The 23,705-nt window shown below is 35.7% G+C and overlaps 1 protein-coding gene across 29 annotated transcripts; it reads left to right on the top strand.

Annotated features, from left to right (window-relative positions):
- The first annotated feature begins 5,753 nt into the window (after positions 1 to 5,753).
- Positions 5,754 to 14,015, top strand: LOC113105134 (complement decay-accelerating factor-like). Of its 29 annotated transcripts, none has more exons than XM_026266269.1 (17): positions 5,754 to 6,066; positions 6,770 to 6,952; positions 7,037 to 7,136; positions 7,214 to 7,284; positions 7,692 to 7,868; positions 9,721 to 9,804; positions 10,313 to 10,339; positions 11,272 to 11,355; positions 11,455 to 11,490; positions 11,792 to 11,812; positions 11,932 to 11,946; positions 12,066 to 12,080; positions 12,194 to 12,214; positions 12,334 to 12,366; positions 12,816 to 12,846; positions 13,552 to 13,622; positions 13,808 to 14,015. In XM_026266269.1, exons 1-16 carry the CDS (start codon positions 6,003 to 6,005, stop codon positions 13,613 to 13,615), a joined length of 1,026 nt encoding a protein of 341 aa, XP_026122054.1. In that variant the 5' UTR covers positions 5,754 to 6,002; the 3' UTR covers positions 13,616 to 13,622; positions 13,808 to 14,015. The 29 variants fall into 29 exon arrangements, 22 of the variants coding, with proteins under 22 accessions (XP_026122054.1, XP_026122055.1, XP_026122053.1 ...); XM_026266270.1 differs by having other exon boundaries at positions 5,761 to 6,066; positions 6,767 to 6,952; positions 11,798 to 11,812; XM_026266268.1 differs by having other exon boundaries at positions 5,761 to 6,066; positions 6,767 to 6,952.
- The last annotated feature ends 9,690 nt before the right edge of the window (positions 14,016 to 23,705 follow it).

Genomic DNA, 23,705 nt, shown 5'->3' with positions numbered 1-23,705 from the left:
AAGAAAATAAAGCCTGTATTATTATTATTATTATTATTATTATTATTATTTATATTATGACATTATTTTTTATCAAAATTAAGCACAATTACTCTTCAAATTCAAATTACCATACTGTATTTTTTGCATTTGGTTTGAATTAAACTTGATGTATTTAATATTAAAATAATTTAATATTTATATTGCACTAAAGTAATGAGTATCTAATGAATATGACTGCAGTGAAAAGCAAACCTTCTGAATCAATTACAGAGATTTTTTAGAGGAGAGAAATTCATGCGTACTGTCACAATGAAACAAATCATAAAAATCTTACAAATAGACTTCATTATGCGTAATTGATTTTATGCACATTTTCATTTTTGAGGTGAAATATGATCTAGACATTTTTCTGTGATATCCACCCTAATGTGCAAAGATTCAGTCTTTAAATACAGATTATAACGTAGGGGGAAATGATCCCTCCTAAAAACAGGAATGTTGCGGGTACAATGTATTATCAAATTGTCTATTTTAAGATCCTCAGCTGATTTTTTCCATGCTTGCTTGCAACACCTGATCGGTTGTGGGAGGTTTCTGAAAGGGCTGATTTATTTGGGTTTTGAGGTCTGAATGTGGCCAAGATGAACATGTATGGTGTGATTTGATAGGAAGTGATATGATCTAACTATACCAAAGGACTGTTGGCCAGTCCATATGCTGTGTGGGAAGTGATTATGACCTCAGGGTTTGGATATGTAACTGTGACAAAGCTGCGATATAAAGTAAAGGTGAGAAAGACACGATTATTGTTCACCATAAGTTGTGGTGTTACATTGTTTCTGTGCAAATGACAGACACTGAAAACTTTCAGTTCAACAAAATGTGAAGACATGTCATGAAAGCAATGTTAGCATCTGCTGTACGTATACGTAACTCATCTTCATTGTTCATATTTAAAAGTGAGGCCCAGAATCACCTCATTTTAGACTAAATTCATATGGGCTCAGTATAACATGGTCTGATTCATGTAAATGTTTAAATAATGTACAGCACCTTTATAAAAAATAGCTGAGTGGTCTCTCAGAAGAAAGAATAGAAATATGTATATTTGTTCTGTTATTTTTCTAAGTAATTATTTAAGCATGGCGGGAAAATCTTTCAAGTCAGTGCAAAGAAAATAAAATCATATCCTGGTGTTCTGGTCATGTAACAGTTCATGCAAAATCAAATGTGTTTTAAAATTTGTATCAACAATCTCAAGGGAGTTTTTTAATTAAAAAAAAAAAAATGATAAGGGTCTCATGAACAATCCACTTTCACTTCAAATTAACTTTTTTCCCTTAATCGAAATCTTGCGACATCTGCTTCAAAATAATGATGTTATTTAAATTTGTGAATTATTCCATAATTGGCATTTCTATATTTAAGCTTGTATTTAATTTTTTTTTTTACTCCAGCAATTTCTGCTGAGTTTTGCTGAAGGAACAGGCAGTGTGACAAAACCGAGCGCACACAGAAAATAGCAACGTTTGACTAATTTCATTATTTTAAGATGACTTTAAGCTATAAGACTTTTAAATACAATGACTGTGACCATGACATTTCTTATCCCAGCTCAAGATGTCTAGAGAAAGCCTTATCCCGGCCTGTCACGCCTACAGCATTGTCTAGATGATAAAACCTATGACTTGTCACACAGAACAAAATGTAGACTACTTTAATGGCTTACAGTAAAGAAATATGCCAGTCTAAGCGGCATTTGTTCTGCTGAGTTAAGCGGAACACAGCTGTATCATTTCATGATTGCTCAGCAGTGTGTAAAGTACTCAGTACCGCAGAGACTGGAGGAGGTATTTAAGGCGGTAGCAGAGATATAAAGGAGCAGATAAATTTATTGCAAACCACTGAAGCAGTGGTGAAAGTGGATAATACATGTCTGACAGGTGAAATATATTAGGATTCTTTAACATGCAGGCCTTACGGTTTCTACGAAATTGCCACCAGGTGTCACTAACGAGTCGTTTCCAGTAAAACACATCACTAATGGAAACAAAACATTTGTTTATGTGGTAATATAAAAGTTCATGTACGTATAATGAATGCACATTTTAATATATTAATGTTATAACGCAAAAAGTTACATAGCTGTGTGTTCTTGTTGGAGTGCAATAGTTGCTTGAGCAGTAAAGTTATTACATGGGCCCCAAAGCATTGCAGAAAACGGTAATGTTATTAAACAAACAACCGTGTGCTACCCTATACAGCTTTTCTTTTTTTTATCTTAAGTTTGCTGTGGATAAGCTGATGAAAAACAGACCTGGTTATTCTGTTATAAACAAGGAAAGAGTGAGTGTGTTTATCTCTCCATTCAGGCCAAATGGGTGTGGTGTTGTTTTTTAATTTTTAGTTTTTTTAGATAAGTTCGGAGAGCACATTTGGAGTCTAGCTCTGAAATTTCAGAATACTTTCTGAGGGAATTAAGTTGATTTCATAAGCTCATTCAGTTTCACTGGTGAAAGTGAAAGAAAAACAGCTGAAAACAATGAAAAGGTCACATGTCAAATGGTCAAGAATGTTATTGTTTTTTAAAGAAGTCTCTCTTATGCTCACCACTGAGGCTACATTTATTTGATAAAAATGCAGGAAAAATAGCAACATTTTGAAATTATTACGGTTTAACAGAACTGTTTTCTATTTGAAAATACTTTTGAATTTAATTCAATGCTGCAATGGCAAAGCTGAATTTTCAGCAGCCATTTCTCTAATCTTCAGTGTCACATGATCCTTCAGAAATCATTCTAATATAAATAAGAAACATGTCTTATTATTGTCCTTTTTTAAAAAAGTTGTGTGAAACTGGACAACACTACCATTCAAAAGTTTGGGGTAAGTAAGTTTAAAAAAAAAAAGGATTGACAGTAAATACATTTATAATACAAGAGATTTTATTATTAAAAAAAAGTTTTAAATAAAAACTGCAGCACTGTTGAAGAGAACTTTTAATAATTAATAGTTGATGCACTATGTAGCAAATCAGCATTTTAGGATGATTTCTGAAGGATCCTTTGACACTGAGAACAGGAGTAATGATGAACATTCAGCTTTACCATTACAGGAATAAATCATTTTTAACAGTTATTTTAGGTAGTAATAATATTTTACAATATTATGTTTTACTCTATTTTTTAACAAATAAATGCAGCCTTGGTGAGTGTAAAAGACTTCTTTCAAAAACATTTAAAAATATCTTTATATAAACTCCGGCAGGGTTCCCTGTAAGCTATAATGCTTGAATCATTAAATGCTTTTGTGGTTAAGTACACACTGTTACTATAGCAATCATAAACACAGTTTCTATGGAAGTACACACATGCACACACTGAAAATAGCCGTGTGTTACTGAAACACAGTATGATTCAAAATTTCAAAATAACCAAATACTGACGTTAGCAGTTAGACGTACTGTATGATACATAGAGCACCAAGGAAGAAAATGCCATTTTGATTAGGCTGCACTGTTAAGCTTCATGAGGGACGCCCTTGTTGGGGAACACCCTTACACTGACTCACATATTCCATAAACGCTGAAAAACCAAACTAAAGCCCTCAGCAGACTGGACTAATTTGCACTTTTGTTATTCAAATAGACGCACACTATAGCAACAGCATTAGTTATGTTGTACAATAAATACTCTTAATCATGAACAGATTCTGGGGAAGTTTCTGTCATAGTTTACATCTCAAAGTCAGCTGCAATATAGGCTGCGTTTACTTGATCAAAAATACAGTAACAAATTAATATTGTGAAACTTTTCTATTTTCATATTTTTATTCCTGTAATGGTTAAGAGTTCATTGATGCTCTCGAGACATTACTTATTACTTATTATCTATGTTAAGAGTAAAGATAACTGTTTTACACACACACACACACACACACACACACACACACACACATATATATATATATATATATATATATATATATATATATATATATATATTAGGGATATGCCGGTATAAAATTTTCCTTTTGCGATTAATTGCTAATGCTTTTATCACAGTATACAGTATTATCACAGTATTGAAATTTAATTTTAAAAAGGCGCCATAATACAGTATAACAGGTTAAATAACCTTTTTTTATAACAAAAATAACTGAACATTTAAATACAATAAAGCAATACAGAAAAATATATAAAGTTAAAAGTTTTACACATATTAATGTGCAAAAGAACTAGAAAGACCAGGTATAACTTTAAAATAAGACCTCATTAGTTCGACAAACTTCAACTAGAAAGAGATGCCGATCTCGCTTGTGTTTTATTCGACAGGTGAGTTGTTTTGATTCGTATCTTTACAGAAAACTTATGCTATTATAACGATCAACAAGATAAGTATTATGGGGCATACACGCCAAACGCAGGGCATTGTGTCTCTAGACCCGCGCGAGGAGGCGTCTGATCTATAGTCTGATTGAGTCTTTGCATTGACTTTGTATCTAATGTTAATCTACTCGCACAAATCGTTGAACTCTCCTTAAATCCATGATTTTTCTTTCCGTCTGATTGATGGCAGTCAGCAGTTAGGTAGAAGACACCAAATCCCATTATAAATGCTCCTTCTTAGCGTCATCAAACCATGCAATTGTTATTGTTTTGATAGTGCGCCCTCTAGTGGCAGGTCCTACAACCTGTACCTTTAAAATTCACGATGAGCAATAGCTACATTTGCTTCAGAAATGATTAATCTTTGTTAAAAAAATATAAGTCTTAGTTCATGTCATCTCATTAAATAACACAGTTGCAACTTTGTATTAAATATTGGAATACCTAAGATTAATGAATTTTCTGAATAATTTTTCATTTGCAGTTTATGTTAAGTAATTAATTAACTAACGTTAACTAATGAAGCCCTAATGTAAAGTGTGAATTAACAATAAATAATCAAAACTCTAGGGCATGTTGTAGTCCAGATTAAAATGAAAAAAAAAAAAAAAAAACGTTTGAAAATAAATAGCCTATTAAGTCTAAATTATTTAAGTATTTGGCTGTGATGAATACCATTGCAAATTTAAGTATGTTTTAGAAAGTAGTGCAGCTGCTTAATTTGTGGGCTTTCCAGAGTAAAGGCTGATTTTTTTTCTGCAGTTTAGCGCCACCTGCTGTCAGAGAGTGAATGTGCTTTCATTCAGGGCATCTCTCACGTGTTCCTCCATCATGTGCTTCTCATGCCTGCTTGTTAACACCAGAGCACACAAGGTCTTTCAAGCAGCATACAGCAGTGTTGAGCATTTTCACCAGGTGATGAGAATAGTATTCTTTATATATATATATATATATATATATATATATATATATATATATAGCCTAAGCAATATCGTATAGCCTATATACTGTATATGTAAAACCATTAATGTTTCTTAAGCAACAAATTAACATTTTAGATATTATTTCTGAAGGAAATGGATACTAATGTGTACATGGCTACTATAGGCAACTAATAGTACAGGTAGGCTATAAAGGTCAAATGACAACAACAGTGTATCAAACAAATACAATACAGTACATATAGGCTACATATTCGTTTAAAACAATTATTGTTACACACTGTAAAGAGATTACATAATATTTTTAAATATAATCGGCAGACTGTATATACTGTTCTGCACAGTAAGCTCGTATTTCAGAGAGCAGCAGGCAGTTTCTGTGAACGGTGTTATCAGTCTTTAGGCTCTGGTCTGAGGGAAGGGCAGGACTACGTCACAGAATGGGCGTGTTCCATCCACGAGTGAACCACTAGATCCTCTTCAGACGTTCAGTCGTAGTACACGCCAATATACGAAGCGCTTTTTCCTTTTAATTTGCCCGTTTTTCTTTTCCTTTGCAGCGGGAAAGTGACAAATTAAGATAATATGTGGAATAGTTTGTCCGTGTAACTTATTTAATCTGTTGACTTCTTCTGTCTGTTGTTGTATATTTGACAAGTGTTTGTTGCTGAACAAAATATATTCTAATAACGATGACAAGTGTGAAGGCTTGGTCACTGCTTCTACTGCCGTTTTCTCTGGTCTCTATGGGTAAAGGTAAGTTGATTTTAAAGTAAACTTCTTGAATAGTTGTTTTTAAACCCAGTCCATCTGTCAACTTCAGAAACTTTTCAGAGCGTTGAAAATAGCATGCTGAGCAATTTCATGAACAAATGAACGAGACAAAGCTAAACGAGACAACCCTGGGTTGGGATTGATCTGTTTCTTTGATTTGTATGTGTCTAGAATCTCGAAATGTATTAGTCAAATGAAAAAATACCATTCTAAGAGCAGGGTTTCAAAGACCGATATCACAACTGACCTGTAGGTAGTGCTACAATGTAATTGTCAAGTGTCTATTATGATTACCAAGGCTGCATTTATTTGGTCAAAAACACACCAACACAGATATGGTGAAATATTATAATAAAATATATATATACTATTTAAAATAGCTTTTCTGTTTGAAACTTTGAACAGATTTTCAGAAGTAATTTACCTCTGATGGAGAAGATTCAGAAGGAGTGCTGCTTAATATTTTTGTGGAAACTGGGATTCTTTTTTAAAGGATTATTTGATGAATAGAAATTTAAAGAGAACACTTATTTGAAATAGAAATCTTTTGGAACACTATAAATGTTTTTCCTGTCACTTTTGATCAAACTATATATAATATAATTTATTCATTTACAAACACAAACACAAATTTTACTGATGCTAATCTTTTGACTAAAATCTTTTATTGTGGTTGTTGTAGCAGAGTGTCCAGTTCCTTCTATGAATGGCAAATTTGTCTTGTCACTGGAATCCATACTGAAGAATAGCTTCGCAGACGATTCAGAAGCGCTTTTGGAATGTGCTAAAGGATATGAGAGAGATAAAGGTCCAACTTCAATTACCTGTGTGAACGGGGTCTGGAGTGAAGTGAAATTAATCTGCAAAAGTAATTTGACATCTAAAATTGGACATTCCCTTTAAAAGAAACTGTATCAAATACTAAACTGTGCTATGTTGGCTTTTATTTCAGAGGTAGATTGTGGACAACCTAAACCTTCACCACATATGACCTACTCCATCCGTGATGGAACATTGTTTGGTGCCTACATACAACCCGTATGTGAGACAGGGTAAGGAACGCTGTGGCCCCTACTGTCCATATGGCACTCATACTTGTACTTGACTCTTGTTTTTCTCTTTAATCCAGATATGATCTGGAAGGATCAAGCCACAGGCAATGTCTTGTTTCTGGCTGGAGTGGAAAAGCTGAATGTATATGTGAGTCCTCATCTTTGTTTACTGTAGATTCATATCGGTGTTATTTTTTTATATAATTGAGATATTATTATAGTGTTTCTTGATATTTTTAATTAATTTAATGCATTTTTTTTATTCATTTTCATCTCAGTTAAAGTTTTAGTAATTTTGTTCTTATCTCTTTTGTTTCTTATTAAAGTATATTTATATATTTTTTTTCTTTCAGTTATAGTTATTTAAATACATCATGTTAAAACTAATTGAAAATGTAAACATTGCCTGGGTAACTTACTGAAATAAAACATGTTTATATTATTCAAGTTTTTTTAAATGATTTTAGTGTACTGTAATAACCCTAATGCACGTTCAGTATCAACACCTGACAGTCAGAAATGTTGACAGCTTCTCTTTCACTGTGTCTCTTATAGTGTCAGAATGCGATTTTCCTGATCCAATTGAGCATGGAGAGAGGTTTGGACCTGAGAATCCTGTGTTTAATGATGTCATTACATATTCGTGCAATGATAAGTACACCCTCGTTGGCAACAGCTCCATTACATGTGGTGAATACGGGGAGTATAGTTCACCGCCTCCAATATGCATTGGTCAGTTTTTAGAATAATATTTTTACTCCAATCACATCAATTTTTTTGTCCTAATTAGCTGCATTGAACGATAACAAACAATTGCATTGGTCCAGCATCTAGCTTCACACACTGTAGCTGTGTATAGACTGCAACAGCTAATTCCGGAAGTAACAACTATTATTTTCTACATAGGGAGGTTGATTTTTAGCTATAACATATAATAATGCATTCAAATATATTATTGTTGGCTGTTCTTGTGTTATTTGAATAACATAGTATTGTCATTTTTACTGTGGATGTCAAGTTGTTTTTCACTGGAAACCTGTTTCTAAGTAAGAGTATAAGTAATGGTGCTTTAAGATCTGACCCTTGACCAGTCTGAGGTTGTATTTGGACTCGGTCACTGGTGTTACATCACCATCAGGGCAATGCATGTCAGAACTCAGCCTGCTGAACTCATCCTTCTATTGTTGCACAGCACAGTTGAACTGCATTGCCCTTTCACTATCTTGTATTTTATTGTTTTGTCCCCTTATTGAGAAGTTTATGTTCACTCGCATTTCTAGGTAACCTTCTACTTGAAGATCCCCTTCTTCTTGTTCAGCAGGTCCTTCAGGCCTTTTCTGATTTATTTTATAGTTGTATATGTTGAAGTGATCTTTAATAGTAAGTCTTCAGTGACTCACCGCTCTCTGACTCTTTCTTTCAAGCCCTACAGAATCATCTTAGACTCATGTTTCCATTTCATCATAGTCCTGCTGGTGACAGGCAGTTGTTGAAAGATGTTTTTAGGGAGGTGATATACTATTCTCTGAAACCATGTTAGTGCGGGTTGGGGAGTATCGGATAGCTGTGCCTGGCAGTGCTGGGAGAATATTGCCCAAAACTTGGAGTTGGAATTCACTACCGTTCCCTTTTAAGTTTCCAATATGCAGAACTTTTTTTTTAGACAGATAGATGTAGATATGTACGCTCCATTTTGTTTTCAAGTGATTACTTACATTTTTTTTACATTTTATATATGTATTATAATATTAAAATAAATTATAACAAAACAAATAAGTCACTTGGTAACTAAATTGAGCCATTTATTGGTACACCTGATATTGAACAACCGATTGATTAAAAATGTATATATCTGTAAAAAAATATTTCTTAAACCATTAATAAAACGGTATGTTATTTTCTGTACATGTTTCTTTCCAGGGAGATATTCTTTTATAGTCTTGGGTTATACAAAATGCTTTGGAATCTTTAAGAACAAGAACTCCAAGGCACTCCAATTGTATAGTGAAATTGTATAGTGGCTTTTGTTTTGAAATTTTAATGGGTTAACTTAACATTACTGAAATGCCATGCGTGCTGCAGTGTGCCAGATGTCTTGAGATGTGTTTTCAGTACTATATTTAGTTTATTACAATCTGCCAGTATTTACTTCGTTTTTGTTTTAATGACTTAGCTAGTTCCCTTACTATCCCCAGCTACTGAATGTTCAGTTCCTGATGTTAGATTTGGTAACCAGACAGAGGAAAATCCCCTTTTCTTCTATAAAAGCAAAGCCAAGTTTGAATGCCGGCCAGGTTACAGGATGAAATGTTTAGCTACATGTAGCGTGCTCTCAAACTCTGCTGCTTAGAGAACTGCACTTGTAGCTAAAAGCATCATCAAATAAGATCAAATGTGAAACGAATTTGTGAATGATGGGTGTTCCTTTTCTTCCGAAATCTGTGGATCTTTCTTCTGTGGTTTTGCATTCCTTATACATTGTTCAAATCAACTGAATTGTCTAGATGTTTATGCAACATGTGTAATGTTGATTTGGAGAAGATGGCAAAAGCAGATAATGACGTATTCATATATTTTTTTTCAGTCATGACAACACCGACAGAAGCAAGCACTACCACAAACAAAGCCACAACAACAGACACAACAACAGTCTCCACCCGTTCACATGGTAAGGAGTCCAGCCCAGCTAATTATCTGTTATGGTTATGTTGTAATGGTTATTTGGTATGGTTTGAAGTATCATTCATGTGAGTAGCACAAACATTGTGCGACAGGATACATTCCCATGCATTCCCTTTGGAGATGTTATAAAAAAATATATACCCGTATTGACCCCAATATATGACGACCCTGATTATAAGACAACCCCCTTTTTTCCAGATGTACCTTTTGGAAAAAGGCTTTTTGAAAACCAAATCTCTCTCTCTCTCTCTCTCTCTCTCTTTCTTTTATTCGTTTTTGGTGCCATCTATTGTCATGAATGTATTATTGACATGTCAAAGTCTAGACCCTGAATATAAGACGACCGCGTTTTTTCAGATGTATTTCCAAGAAAAAACATCGTCTTATATTCGGGTCAATACAGTATATGAGAATCTAAGTATTGTTTATTTATTGTCTCTTTGTTTTGGTGGTGGTTATTATTAACACACAAACAAAATGGACTGAAAAAAAAGGGGAGGAAGAAATACTGGAGAAAATAAGTATGTACATATAAAATAATTGTTTATGTTGGTAGTTTGAAGTGTAAATAAAAGTATAAAAAATTATATAAAAAAAGCTATTGAACATTCCAACAGAGACAGTTAGCAGGACAGTGTATCTTCACAAACTGCAACGAATGTGATGGTTTCTCAAGTTCTTGTGAAAGAAATGGTCCAAATGTAATTTATTTTTATTAATTTTTTTGCTGAACACATACAATAGGGTTATTCTAAGAATGAGCCCATTATCAGTGTTAAAACTCCTCAGTAGGTTTAGCCGTCTCATAGTAACCAGGATCTGTTGTTATACGCTTGAGTAAGCATCTTCATTTATCCCAGACGGTTTCACACTGCAATCCGAGGCCCATCACTTCCAATCACAAGTGAGGAATTACAGAGAGGGATTTAACCATTAAATCTGGCTAAATGGCGTGTAATCAAATATATATTTAAGAATTTCATGTATGCTGTCATATTGGAAAAGTCACATAGACCAGTACTGGAGATGATTCACTTTTTTGGTGGAGGCTAGCAGTAGATTGCTATTTTTTGTCAGAAGCTGAACCTTCTGAATGTTTAATGGATGGGAATTTATATTCCAATGTGTGCATTCATGATATGAGTGATAAGTAGACCTGTACAGAATCGGCAGCACTTCCTGCACTGATCTCCAGGGAATCTCTGCTGCATTCTGCTTAGAGAACTGTACTTGTAGCTAAAAGCATCATCAAATTAGACCAAATGTGAAACGAATTTGTGAATGATGGGTGTTCCTGTTCTTCAGAAATCTGTGGATCTTTCTTCAGTGGTTTTGCATTCCTTATACATTGTTCAGATCAACTGAATTGTCTAGATGTTTATGCAACATGTGTAATGTTGGTTTGGATAAGATGGCAAAAGCAGATAATGACGTATTCATATATTTTTTCCAGTTATCATAACATTGACAAAAGCAAGCACTACCACAAACAAAGCCACAACGACAGACATGACAACAGCCTCCAACCGTTCACATGGTAAGGAGTCCAGCCCAGCTTTTCTTTAGGTTTCACACTAATTATCTGTTATGGTTACAGTATGTTGTAATGGTTATTTGATTATGCGTTTTATTGCAGGAAGAATTGTAGAAAAGCCCACTAATGGCTCTTCAAGTGAGTTCATCCTTTGAATCCAATGATACTGTACTGAATTCAATGTCTGACTACACCCTGAGGAAAGTAATGCAGTTACTGTAGATGGAGGGGACTTTAGTTTGTCATACAACATGTTTCACCATATCATATAACAGGCAATGATTATAATGGCTTATTTTTTCTTGCATAAGTTCCAAATAAGAGGAGTGATCACTATTATAACTGATGGCCACCACATACTCTATTGAATGTCCATTTCCTTTTGTTCATGTGTCTCTCTGTTTCTAATAATAACACAACTGATCTTATATGTTAACAGTTGCAGGTATCGTGGGGATCTGTGAGTATATTAATTATTACATACTGTACATATTGTATCTATTGAATGTTCATTTCCTTTTGTTCATGTATCTCACTTTTTCTTATAACACAACTAATCTTATATGTTAACACTTGCAGGTATCGTGGTGATCTGTGAGTATATTAATTATTACATACTGTACATATTGTATCTATTGAATGTTCATTTCCTTTTGTTCATGTATCTCACTTTTTCTTATAACACAACTAATCTTATATGTTAACACTTGCAGGTATCGTGGTGATCTGTGAGTATATTAATTATTACATACTGTACATATTGTATCTATTGAATGTTCATTTCCTTTTGTTCATGTATCTCACTTTTTCTTATTACACAACTGATCTTATATGTTAACAGTTGCAGGTATCGTGGTGATCTGTGAGTATATTAATTATTACATACTGTACATATTGTATCTATTGATTGTTCATTTCCTTTTGTTCATGTATCTCACTTTTTCTTATAACACAACTGATCTTATATGTTAACATTTGAAGGTATCTTGGGGATAGTTGTCGTTGTCGTTGCCGGTGTGTATATGAATTATTTGGATTGAGCAATGTACAGTATAGATAGTGTATATATACCATTAGTTTTGGGGTCATTAAAATGTTTTTAATGCCTTTTTATATTATTATTTTCTGCAAGGATACATTAAATGGATCTAAAATGACTTTAAATACATTTATCAATGTGCAGAAGATTTTTATTTACAATTTATTACTGTAAAATTCCTATAACGGTGTCCACAGAAATACCAAGAAGCATTGAAGACTGGAGTAAAAATTCAGATTTGCTTCAGGAATAAATTGCATTTTCACATAAGAAATTTTCGACTTTTAAAAAAACGTACTGAGCACATATTTTTGAGTGGTACTGTATGGTGTCATGCTTTGGTGCCATTGATTGTGATGCACAGCTGTTCTTGACCTCATTGCAAAGCATTTGAAATTTGAAATTATCTTCATATGCTCCATAGTTGTGATTTGGAAATATTTAAAACAAAGAGGGTGAGTATATCTCTGTCAATTGATTGAAAGTCATTCTATCGCTGCTAAGCATGGCTGACTTTCATTCCCCTTCACTTCAAGCTGCTGTACACAAACACATGCATTAATCCACACATGAACATCAGCTTTCTTCTTGCCATTTCCTGCATGAATCCCATCTTTTCAAATGAGGAAGAGGATGGACAAAAAAATACACACGCACTTTGATTCATGTTCTTTTCAATCAGAAAGCTATCTGTCATTGTGCTTGATTTGTGGCTGTGGCACACTTATAATTGTTCTTTTTTTGTATGATTCTCTTATACAATGACAGAAGAAGTGCTTTTGGGCTAATAAAGCTTATACAATATCATAGGAATTCAAGTTCCTACCTTAACAGCATGCTCATCATGAGTTTATGGGCAAACAACCTCAATCTCAAGTAAATTATTGCTGATGTACCCCGTGAAAATGTATTATATGAGCCGTAGTAGGTTAAAAATAAAACCTTTTAATTAAAAGGTGTGCTGTCACAAAGGAAAGTCTGGAGCTGCTGGCAAAATGACAAAAATAACTGCAGAGCTAACATCTGACCTAATACTAATTACATCTAAACAGCATGCAGAGCGGATGGCTAATTTAATATGAACAAAACATGAATGTGTCCAATAAATAATATATTATAATGTCTTTACTGTATCTCTTTTGTTTGATAATGCTGCATAGTTCATACGATACTGGTGAAGAACTGAGGGCAAAAGAAGATTTATTACTAATTCAAAGTGTCTAAACTCAAGGTATGCCCCCATATCTGAATCTTCATTGGCTTAATATGAGCTTTCTTTTGTCATGACTTCATCCAATGATTCACTCATTAGTTGTTAGTTAGTTCTGCCACAATAGTCTCAAATAATTGTTCTTCATGTGTTATTGTGTCGTGTTTATTGTCCTTAATGTGTTTTATCTGGACTCTCAACCACAGGGCAATCAATCGGACGGCTCCTTTGCTTTAGTGTTACTCTCCTGCACATGGATTCACTCAAATTGAAACATTTTTTTGTTCTATTATTTAAATTAATTATTGTATTTTGCTACAAAATGTTTGGCTTTTACACATATATTACAGTAATTGATAGAAGCACCAGATGATATTTTTGTATATTTGAATAAAGATTGTTTTTTAAGTACTTGGGTGTGGTTCTTTTGCTTCAGGATGACGGACTCCAAATCTCTAGATTTTCCCATCTTGTTACCAAGAATCCACCCAAAAGAACCCCTGGCACATGTTTTCACTCGAGAGTTTTAACATTTTAAAAGTGCAAGCGTTCTAAAGTGAGGTGTTGACAGTGTACCACAGCCGGGTAACAGGTTTTCTGTGAGTGTATGGTAACAGGAAACTTGATCCTGAATTTGCAAACATTGCTAATACGAGTTGTAATTCTTCACCCCCCTCTCAAAAGTATTAATTTTACGTAAGCAGTAGACCACACAGCAATGTGGTTACCAGGACAATGGCAGAGATACTTGCTGCTATTCAAGCCAAATACTTCCATTAACTGGAGAATAATTTACACAGTGTGCTCTAAACAGAGACCTTGGCCAAACCCATGAAAGAAAAAAGAAACGTGTGTGTGTGTGTGTGTGTGTATATATATATATATATATATATATATATATATATATATATATATATATATATATATATATATATACACACACACACACACACACACACACACACATATATATACAAATATATACATATTACAGAGAGGGATTTAACCATTAAATCTGGTTAAATGATGTGTAATCAAATATATATTTAAGAATATCATGTATGCCGTCATCTTGGAAAAGTCACATAGACCAGTTCTGGAGATGATTCACTGTTTGGGTGGAGGCTAGCAGTAGATTGTTACTGAAACGATATTGAATGTGTGTATTTACTCATGCAGTAGTACCAAACACAACCGCAAGCAGTAAGTCTGAGCACTCTGACCAGTAACTGCTTCATTTATAGGGTCATCCAGTCACAGGGCATTTAATATGTTGCCCTGTTTATGCATAGACTCAACTTCTTGTTCGAAATGAAGGTTTTATGAGATTCAGTAGAGATATTTTGTTGTTGTTTGCTTTTTTTATGGTGCTCTTAAAATTATACAGCAATATAAAATATATTTTCCTGAAATAAAGGAAACGAGGGACCTTGTTATTCATTAATTTAACCCTAAGAGGGCAAGAGCCATTTAGCATTTGTCATTGATGAATGTGGCACATTTCCTGGGCCTCAACCTGACAACAAGCTATATTTAGCACATACGTGTTCATGACACTGTCTGTAAAGAGGAATTGGAATCTCCATCGGCCCCTGTATGTTTTGATAGTTCGTTTTTCCAATTGAAATGAAATTAGCAGAAAGCAGATGACCTTTTTCCCATTAAAAAAAAAAGATTGAAAACTGTTAAACCACTCAAAATCCGTTCCCTCTCATGGGTTCACTTCGATGCTGTGATGATGTAATCGCTTTGGGGAACACCTTTGGTGTGACGAATGTCTGAAGCCCTTATACCATCTCGCCAATTTAATGGCTGAAAAGCGCTTAGCACCGCCCCAACAAACACGCACGTAGGTGAGCCATATCAGCGTGCTGCACGCTATTTCATCAGATTTAATTTCCTTCAAGAAGCGAATCATATATCTCCCATAGGAAAGTGTTTTTTTTAGCCACTTTACCTTCTAAGAGAAGTTTACTCCTTTTCAGGGGAAATTATGAGTTACATAAGATGCGTCGAGCCGTGTGACAGGTTTATCGCAGGAGGAGGCACTCATGACAGCTGCGTGCAATGTTTGGGCCTACACCACGCTCAGGTAGTGCTTGGTGTCAGCCTTCTCCAGGAGAGTAGGCCCCTGCCTAACCCCTGCTATCCTATTTCAGCGGTTGCAGAGGCGCCGCATAATACGGTTGCTTGGGGTGATACATGGAAGCTGGGGCCCATAGAGGGTGAGATGACGGAGTTTTCTCCTTCTCTCTCTCTCTCTCTCTCTCTCTCTCTCTCCAGGCCAAGTACAAGTGCACGAAGAGCGTTAAGAAGATCCCGTTGTCTTTCTCAATGATAATTTGCAGCCTACCCCGGGAGCTTGTGATGCAATGTCTTTCAGTTGTACCACGAGGTTTCGAAGTCTTGGAAGCAAAATTTTTTACGTGGAAATCACTAATCCCACCTCCCCTGATTTCGCCACAGTTTCTAAAAAGGCGAAACATGGATATGTGGCGATGCTGGCAGTAGAAGAAACTCGCGGCACATCTTGAGCCTAAGTCTGCTCCATCTTTGAAGTCACGTCCCCAGTTGACGTCCAAGCTGTGCAGAAATACTGTACGTCCACCTTGGTCTGGAAGTCTAATATGGCCGCTGGACAAGACGCGGCTGCGCTCTATAGGTGTACACCAGGCTTATCAAGCAGATGTGCTTAAGGAGCTGGACAAGGGAGAAGGCCTGACTCCAGAGGCTGTTAAAGAACTCAGACGAGCTACTGACTTGGTGCTTAGGGCAGATCCATGGCAGGTTTAGTGTCAGTTGAGTGCCACCCATGGCTCACTCTCACTGACATTAAAGAAATAGGACAAAACAGGATTCCGGCGGCAAAACATGATTGTTTACGTATGTTGTTAACTCAGTAGTAGAGGAGGTTCTCGCAGTTCCGCACTGTTATACCATGCCTGGAAGTCACTACTGTGTTAAAAACTGCTTGTGTACATTGAACATCTCGTTACAATCTAGTGTTAACGAAACAGTCACAGTTAATTACTTAGTCATTTTGGCCAAAAAGTGTCTGCTAAATGCAATGTAATTACAACATACTAAAACGCATGTGAAGAAACTTACCTTGGCCAGTACAACACTGTTTTCAACAACCTGGAGGCTTGTTCGTAACTTTCCAAAGACTTGGCTTTTAAACTCCTGCAATGTGTAGTAACTTACACCAAAAACAAGATCATTCACAATGTCCATATATGTGCATGGCTGTAAATGGTCCAGATCTCTGTGCCATTCCGCTGCCGGGAGCTCGTATGGGTGGATATTTTGGATGCCTGAGAGCTTGTTGTGAGCTTGTTCCTGTAAGGTCCCTTTTCTTTCACCTTATCTTTTTACATTGCTTTACTTTCTTTCTCATATTCGTAGATCCGTCTCTGTCCCACTGAAATAATAAATGCGCAAAAATGAAAGAGCTCTGGAATGTTTAGTCACGAGACTCGTGCCTCTGTGAAGTTCTGAAGGTGTTGCCCCTGGCAACCGATAGCCTCACCTACCATTATGGCCGACTGGTTCAGACCAGGGGGGCAGGGTTTCATATTTTTTTGAAGCACCCCTGGGCACCGCCATTGGCTAGCGGACCCCACCTGCTGTTAGCATTCCATTGACTCCCATTCATTTTGGTGTCACTTTGACAGAGAATAACTTTACATCTGAGGTGTTTAAAGACTCCATTTGTCCATTAATTATTTCTAAAGAAACAAGAAAATGTATAAAAGGCTCCATTACTTTGTATCATACGTTATGGCCCCGTAGAAGCAGTTTTTGTAAAAAAATAGGCTAACGATTGCGTCATAACCAGCGACTCTCTGTCGCACAGTAGAGAAATTACCGTATGGACAGGAGGAGAATCTCACAGACAATCTTTTTTCTGTCTATGAGACAATCGGGGGGGCGTGGAGGCATAAAGTCAAGGGAGATAATTAATCAGAATACTTACCAAAATTTCACCTGTTCACGCTCGCCTTCTCTGCAAGATTCGGTGGGTGATTCAGATTTCTCTTGGCACAGTGATTAGAAGACTTACAGGTTGCTACGTCGTCAAGCTCAGTTTGAGTTTGCGCAGTACTCCTGACCCCCAGGAAGTGCTTGCTTCTAATTGACTTCATTTTTCTCTGTTGAATCCAACGGGGTCGCTGTGTCCTTTTCTTTTACTGTCTATGGTTCAGACCCAGCCCAAATCAACCCAAATCTGCACATGACTCCTCACTCTCAGTAGCTCTCTCAGCGTTGGGGCAGTGCTAAGTGCTATTCGGACAATAAATTGACGTCATCGCAGTATCTTGTTCCCCGTTCAGGGAACCAAGGTAACATATGTAACTGCGATTTTTTTTTTCCTTGTGGGCGGTCATGACACGCCCCTTTCCACCGATTGGTCAACCAAACATGAGCCCGTGACATCATCCTCAGTTCATTCACCAAAATAATAGCCCTGCTGCAATTCATGCACAACCGGCGCAGCCTCATAGAACGTCTATGAACAGAGTCACTCCCACTTTTAGGGGAAAAGAAACCGCCGTACAGTATAAGTGGACTAACCTGAACATGCCAAAGAGTTGTTGTGTGGTTGGTTGCACCAATAATCTTTGTAAAACCCCAAATTTGAAATTCATGGCTACCTATCATCATCCATATCTTGCTGTAATGGAAATATCATAAATTACATATGATGCTAATCGAAAGCTAAGCAAGGCTAGTTTGTACGGCTGGACAGAAAAGTGCACTCAGTACTCTAAATATAAAGACATAATATAAACATTTAAAGAGGTTTACTTTCAAATACAAAGTAAAATCATTCACTGGCTTACCTGGGGCATGTTTCAAAAAGGAGGTTAAGTGAAAACTCTGAGTATGTTAACCCTGAAATGAGGGAAACTCTAGGTTTTTTGTTTCTGAATGGGAGGTTTGTCAAACCCGAGAAAGCAGGGTAAGTCAAGCCTGTTTCTGAAAGAGAGGTAACGTATACTCAGAGTAAGTTACCTCATTAACTTACTCTATGAACCTAACCTGGTCAGGAGCAGGTTTTCTTCGATAAACCCAGAGTTTCTTTCAGTCTAATTTCCCTTTTGATGCACGCTGGAAAAATGCTCTTACTAAGTGTTTTTTTTCTTATTTTTTTCCGTCCCAAGTACAAATATTAAAAGAATTAATTAAATGAAGATTGATTTTCTATATAAGAAAATTATATATGATACTTAGGCTTGTTCACATAAGGTTAAATACGACACATGTGAATAACGGCTTCAATGGTGTAGGCAGTAATGTTTTGGGAATGGATAACTAACTTGTAACACGATTGATTATTAGAGTCCGGCTTTTGCCGAGTTCGATCTTCTCACTTTTCCCATCACATGTCACATTAGAATTTATTTTCAATAAAAAAAATGAACAAAATGATCTAAAAGTGGGAGTAAAGTGCCTAACGAGTAATAATAATGATATAACTATTTATAATTGTAATAAATATAATCATTTACAATCTGTTATTGCATCCTGTTAATGTATAACAATACTGAGATGCAAATGTATCTGCCAGTATGAAGTATAACTAGCATCTAATTATTATTTACACTTAGCCTGTTGCAAAGAACTGCTACTTTTACATGGTAAATAGAATATATCACTATTTTCATGGTACATTTTTTTCTGTAAATAGCATCTAGAGCTACTTGCACTTATAGCCTACTGTAAATAAGACCTATCACTAAGAAAATATGTTAATTCCACTTAGTGTAAATAACCACTGCCATATTTTTCTTACTCTGTTGGCAGATCATGTGTAAAATAAGAAAATTGCAGTTAAAATATTATTATTAATATTATTATTATATATATATATATTTTTTTTTTTTTTTTGCCCATGAGATACCATAAAATGATTAGCTATTAGTTCATTAATCTAACGTGGTGCCAGTTCCACCTATGATATTATAACACTGAGAAGAATTATATTTGTATCGAGTCTGAAGTCTGCAGACGGCTTTTTGGCTGGAGCTGTTGCCATGGTGAATCGTAATATCAGTGCTCTATTGATAATGGCTTTTTTATAGTTGTTGTGCAAGTGCTTTACTCAGAGTAGTCAATTTAGAGTTAATTAAACCAACTCTTTTTAGATGTTCTGTAACCGAAAACTCAGAGTTTCCCATCTCAGGGTAAGTCAACTCAGAGTTCAAGTTTAAACTCAGAGTTGGTTGAACCTTAGTGAAAATCTATTTATTTTCCCCTAAAAAGGGACGGTGACGAAATTGACAGTTACGTTTCCGGCTATGCCTGTGTCACAATCGATCAGATGTGTTAAAGTTCCCTTCGTTACTATAGCAACCCCCCCCCACACACACCCACACCCACATACACACAATTGTAAAGGGCCTTGCACCCCCTTGCAACTGCCCTGTTTAGCACAATATGTGTTTATGACTCATAAAAAACTGTCTGTGTAAAGAGGAATTGAAATCTCCATTGACGCTGACGGGTTAACAGCAACTAAAAACAGAATATGCTAAGCAAGGGTTTTCAAAGCTATATCTCCAGTATCATTTAGTGTTGGTCAATCAGCTGTGTCATGAATACATTAGAGCACATCCTGTTTTAATACAACCATCAGACCATTAAATGCAATCACAGTAAGTGGGATCCGTTACAGATGCTGGGAAAGTGATCCCAAGTACAAAGTTAAAAATGAGAATGAACTCATCTGGGTTTAGATTAGATTAGATTGATGCTCGCCTGGAGTCAACCGTTTGAGGAGAATCGTATTCATGCGTGTCTGGTTTTGGAAACGTTTTGAGGTCACAGAGTGCCATCTAGTGGTGAAGGACTGAGATGTGAGAGAGCGTGACGCCAAGCGGCTGTTGCGTCATCAGTTCCTCCTGAACCAAGTTCGAGCAGGCCTATGGTTGAATCTCCACTTTCCCTGTGGAATTGAATCGTTATATGGTCAATTTTGGACTCTGTAGTAGTCTCGTTTAGAATACACGCGTGCCTTGGTGGAAGTAAACACGTATTTAATTGACATGTGGACTTAAGTGTTGACCTTTTATTTTATATCAAACAAAGTTTCGATACATTTGCCAAATTTTGAGATGATATGCTGGTGCTGCAGTGGAGGTCCAGGGTGTGAATAATCTGGATGTGTCAGGTAATACACGTAAATATATTTAATTAATCACAGGACTCAGGAGCTATAAACTTATCGCGGCATCATACTAGTTTCATAAACCTGCTGGACTGTTGGTTCTCCAGTCAGCAACTCAACTGACTCCTCGACGCCATGACTAAGAAGAATCACTGAACTGCTTATTTTGAAACAAAATGTTCGAAAGAACCGATTTCCCTAAATGATTCCCATCAGTGATTTTTTTTTTTACAGATAGCTTATATCTTATAGTATTTAAAAAAATATAAAGTCCGCCCATCTCTGTAACACTGCTGAAGTTCAAATGGATTAACATAACATGAAAAGGTTCCAACAGAGGCCATAATAAGACTATTATATTGCCTGCTAATTGTATTGGATTGGGTGAAAAAAGACACTTGTAGCATAAGAATAAATTTGTTTTATTTCATTCATGAAACTTGTGCAAATCAGACATGCAAAGACATTGATCACAAACACTGCAGTCAACACCATTTAGGTGTCCCATGTGATGTCAAGACCGACCCAAGAACACTGATTTCAAATGGTGCTAGATGCCATAAAGTACTCTATGGCACCATCTGAATTCAGCTTCTAGGAGCAGCACAAGAGGAGATGGCACTGGAAAAACACAGTTCAAAACAGGCAAATATTAAATATGCTACAGTGCATACATTTAAACCCCATTCTGTCAGTACAGTTTGTACTGATCCATAGTTTCGTTTTTGTTTCCTTGCCACTGCTGCGTATATACGAGAGTAGAGGTATAGACCTAGCTACTGTAGACCTGAGTCAATAGAATAAATACAAAAGAAAAGTACAGGGAGTGACCAAAGAGGGAGGGGAGAATATTTGTTTACAAGTTTCTTGTTTCACTCTAACATCAGTTTATTCTTGGTTTGCTGCTTCTGTGCACCTGACAGCTTGTGCAATGCTGATCCAGCTCTTAAAGGGAAAGGCATCTTTATCGAGGCTCTGAACATGCCATTTAAATGGGATGGAAAAGAGAAAATATTGCAGTGAATATACAGTCAGCAGATTGCAAACAGAATTTTTTATTTATTTTTTAAAACACAATTTTCATGCACAAAACATTATTTGAACTTGCATTCAACAATTGGTTTATTTCCAACATTTTCTGGGATGCTGAGAAGAGGCTTATATAATATGTTTATAAAGGATGTTTATTATTATCACAACTTTCGGTTCTAGAAAGTTTATGAAATTCATCTTTCTTGGGCAAGAGTCATGCCAGGAACACTAATACTTTACTTTATTGTCTGTATACAGGTCCTGGACAGAAATTCATATTTGACACTGGCATAAAAATAAAAGACACAAAGCATTCTTTACACTTACAGTCTCTATAGAAGACATTGAACATACAATTATCAATTATCATACAATTATTAAATAAATAAAAAATAGGTTATTAGTTTAGGGATTATAAATAAACATATAAGGTATAATATATAAATATTGTTTATAAAATTCACTATTTATCTTTTTTTAATTAAAAGAGTCTAATACTGTCGTTGGTTTATTTATTATTTTAATTCATAAATTTACATATTTACAAAATTATAACAATTACAGGTCTACCGCATTGTTCACTTCAGGCTACAAACAAGAAGCATATAATGTGGCCTGATTGCGCCCACCTGGAGGGAAAATTGAGCATTGCGCTAATTATTTGTTTACCTCGCTTGGTCAAGTGCGCACCAGAAAATAACTACTAAGAGTTTATTGTAAAACACGCTGAAGAAGAAAGATAGTGTTGAGATTTGACGTCCTAAGCCCTATTAAGTATCTATAACAACAAAAGTTTTGGTGTTAAACGGGTAACCAAATGTATGTTAAGCCTCTTTTAATATGCAATTCACTATTATTACTTGACAGTAGCTCTTTACGGTTGCTCTTTTTGACAGATTTGCTTCAGCGATGGTATGAAACGACAAGAAGTGCGCACTTAAATTCCAGCCAGTGATGTACGCAACGCATCTCTCGCTCGCGCAGCATCCTTTTTTTTTTCTTGAACGGGAAGCATGCAGTTAATGAGACAGTGGAAGACTCACTTATGATTATGTCACATTCAGCCGCGACACGTTAATAGCGATCTACGAAATCTCTTACGCAGGAGAAATTCCCTAATGAATCTCCATATTGTTGACGCAATAGCTATGACGCAGTGATATATCTTAAAGGCCTTTTGGAATAATTATAGTACACTTCAATCTCAGATTTCAAGTGATGGCATCAACTCGTCAATATTATTTTTCAGATAGTATTTATAAATTATGTATGGCTAAAAATATTAAGGCATTTAAAAGGATTCCTATATTATTACCAGTCTTAGAAACAAATAAATTACTTGTTCATCTTATAATAAGACATTCTTCTACTTACGTGGGTACATTCAAACCGATTGCTTTCCAATATAATATTTCTTCTAAATAATCTGCATTCCACGGATGCCTGCACTCTTCACTTGTTTCAATCTGACCTAACTCCTCACTTTCCTTTCTTTAGACGTAGTCTCCTCGCATCATTACAAGATCCCTATCGATTTTTCCAGGGCGAAATATTCAAGCCCCGCCCCCAGACACTCCCCCGGCGACTGATTGGCCACCGCGCTTTACACGTTCCTAAACACTTCTGGATCACATGTGCTTGACGCGTGTTTACAAACATTGAATGAGGTCACATGGTACAGGCGATTATTTAATGCGCATAGCTGTCGCAGCTTCAGAGGGAACAAAAGCACCGGAACTCAAGCTTACGTGAACGATCTGTAAACACTGTTTAGCTCATATTATTGACTTTATCTTAGGAAAATTAGCAATTGTAAAAATGTTCTCCATAACACACAAATATGTCCTCTATGCTTTAATATAATAAACATTTATAGTTGCCAAGTGACTTTGCTGTTAATT

Source organism: Carassius auratus, chromosome 6 (assembly GCF_003368295.1).
Source record: "Carassius auratus strain Wakin chromosome 6, ASM336829v1, whole genome shotgun sequence".
NCBI classification, from domain to species: Eukaryota; Metazoa; Chordata; class Actinopteri; order Cypriniformes; family Cyprinidae; genus Carassius; species Carassius auratus.
The sequence above is the reverse complement of the archived record's forward strand: the minus strand, read 5'-3'. Positions and strand labels throughout refer to the sequence as shown.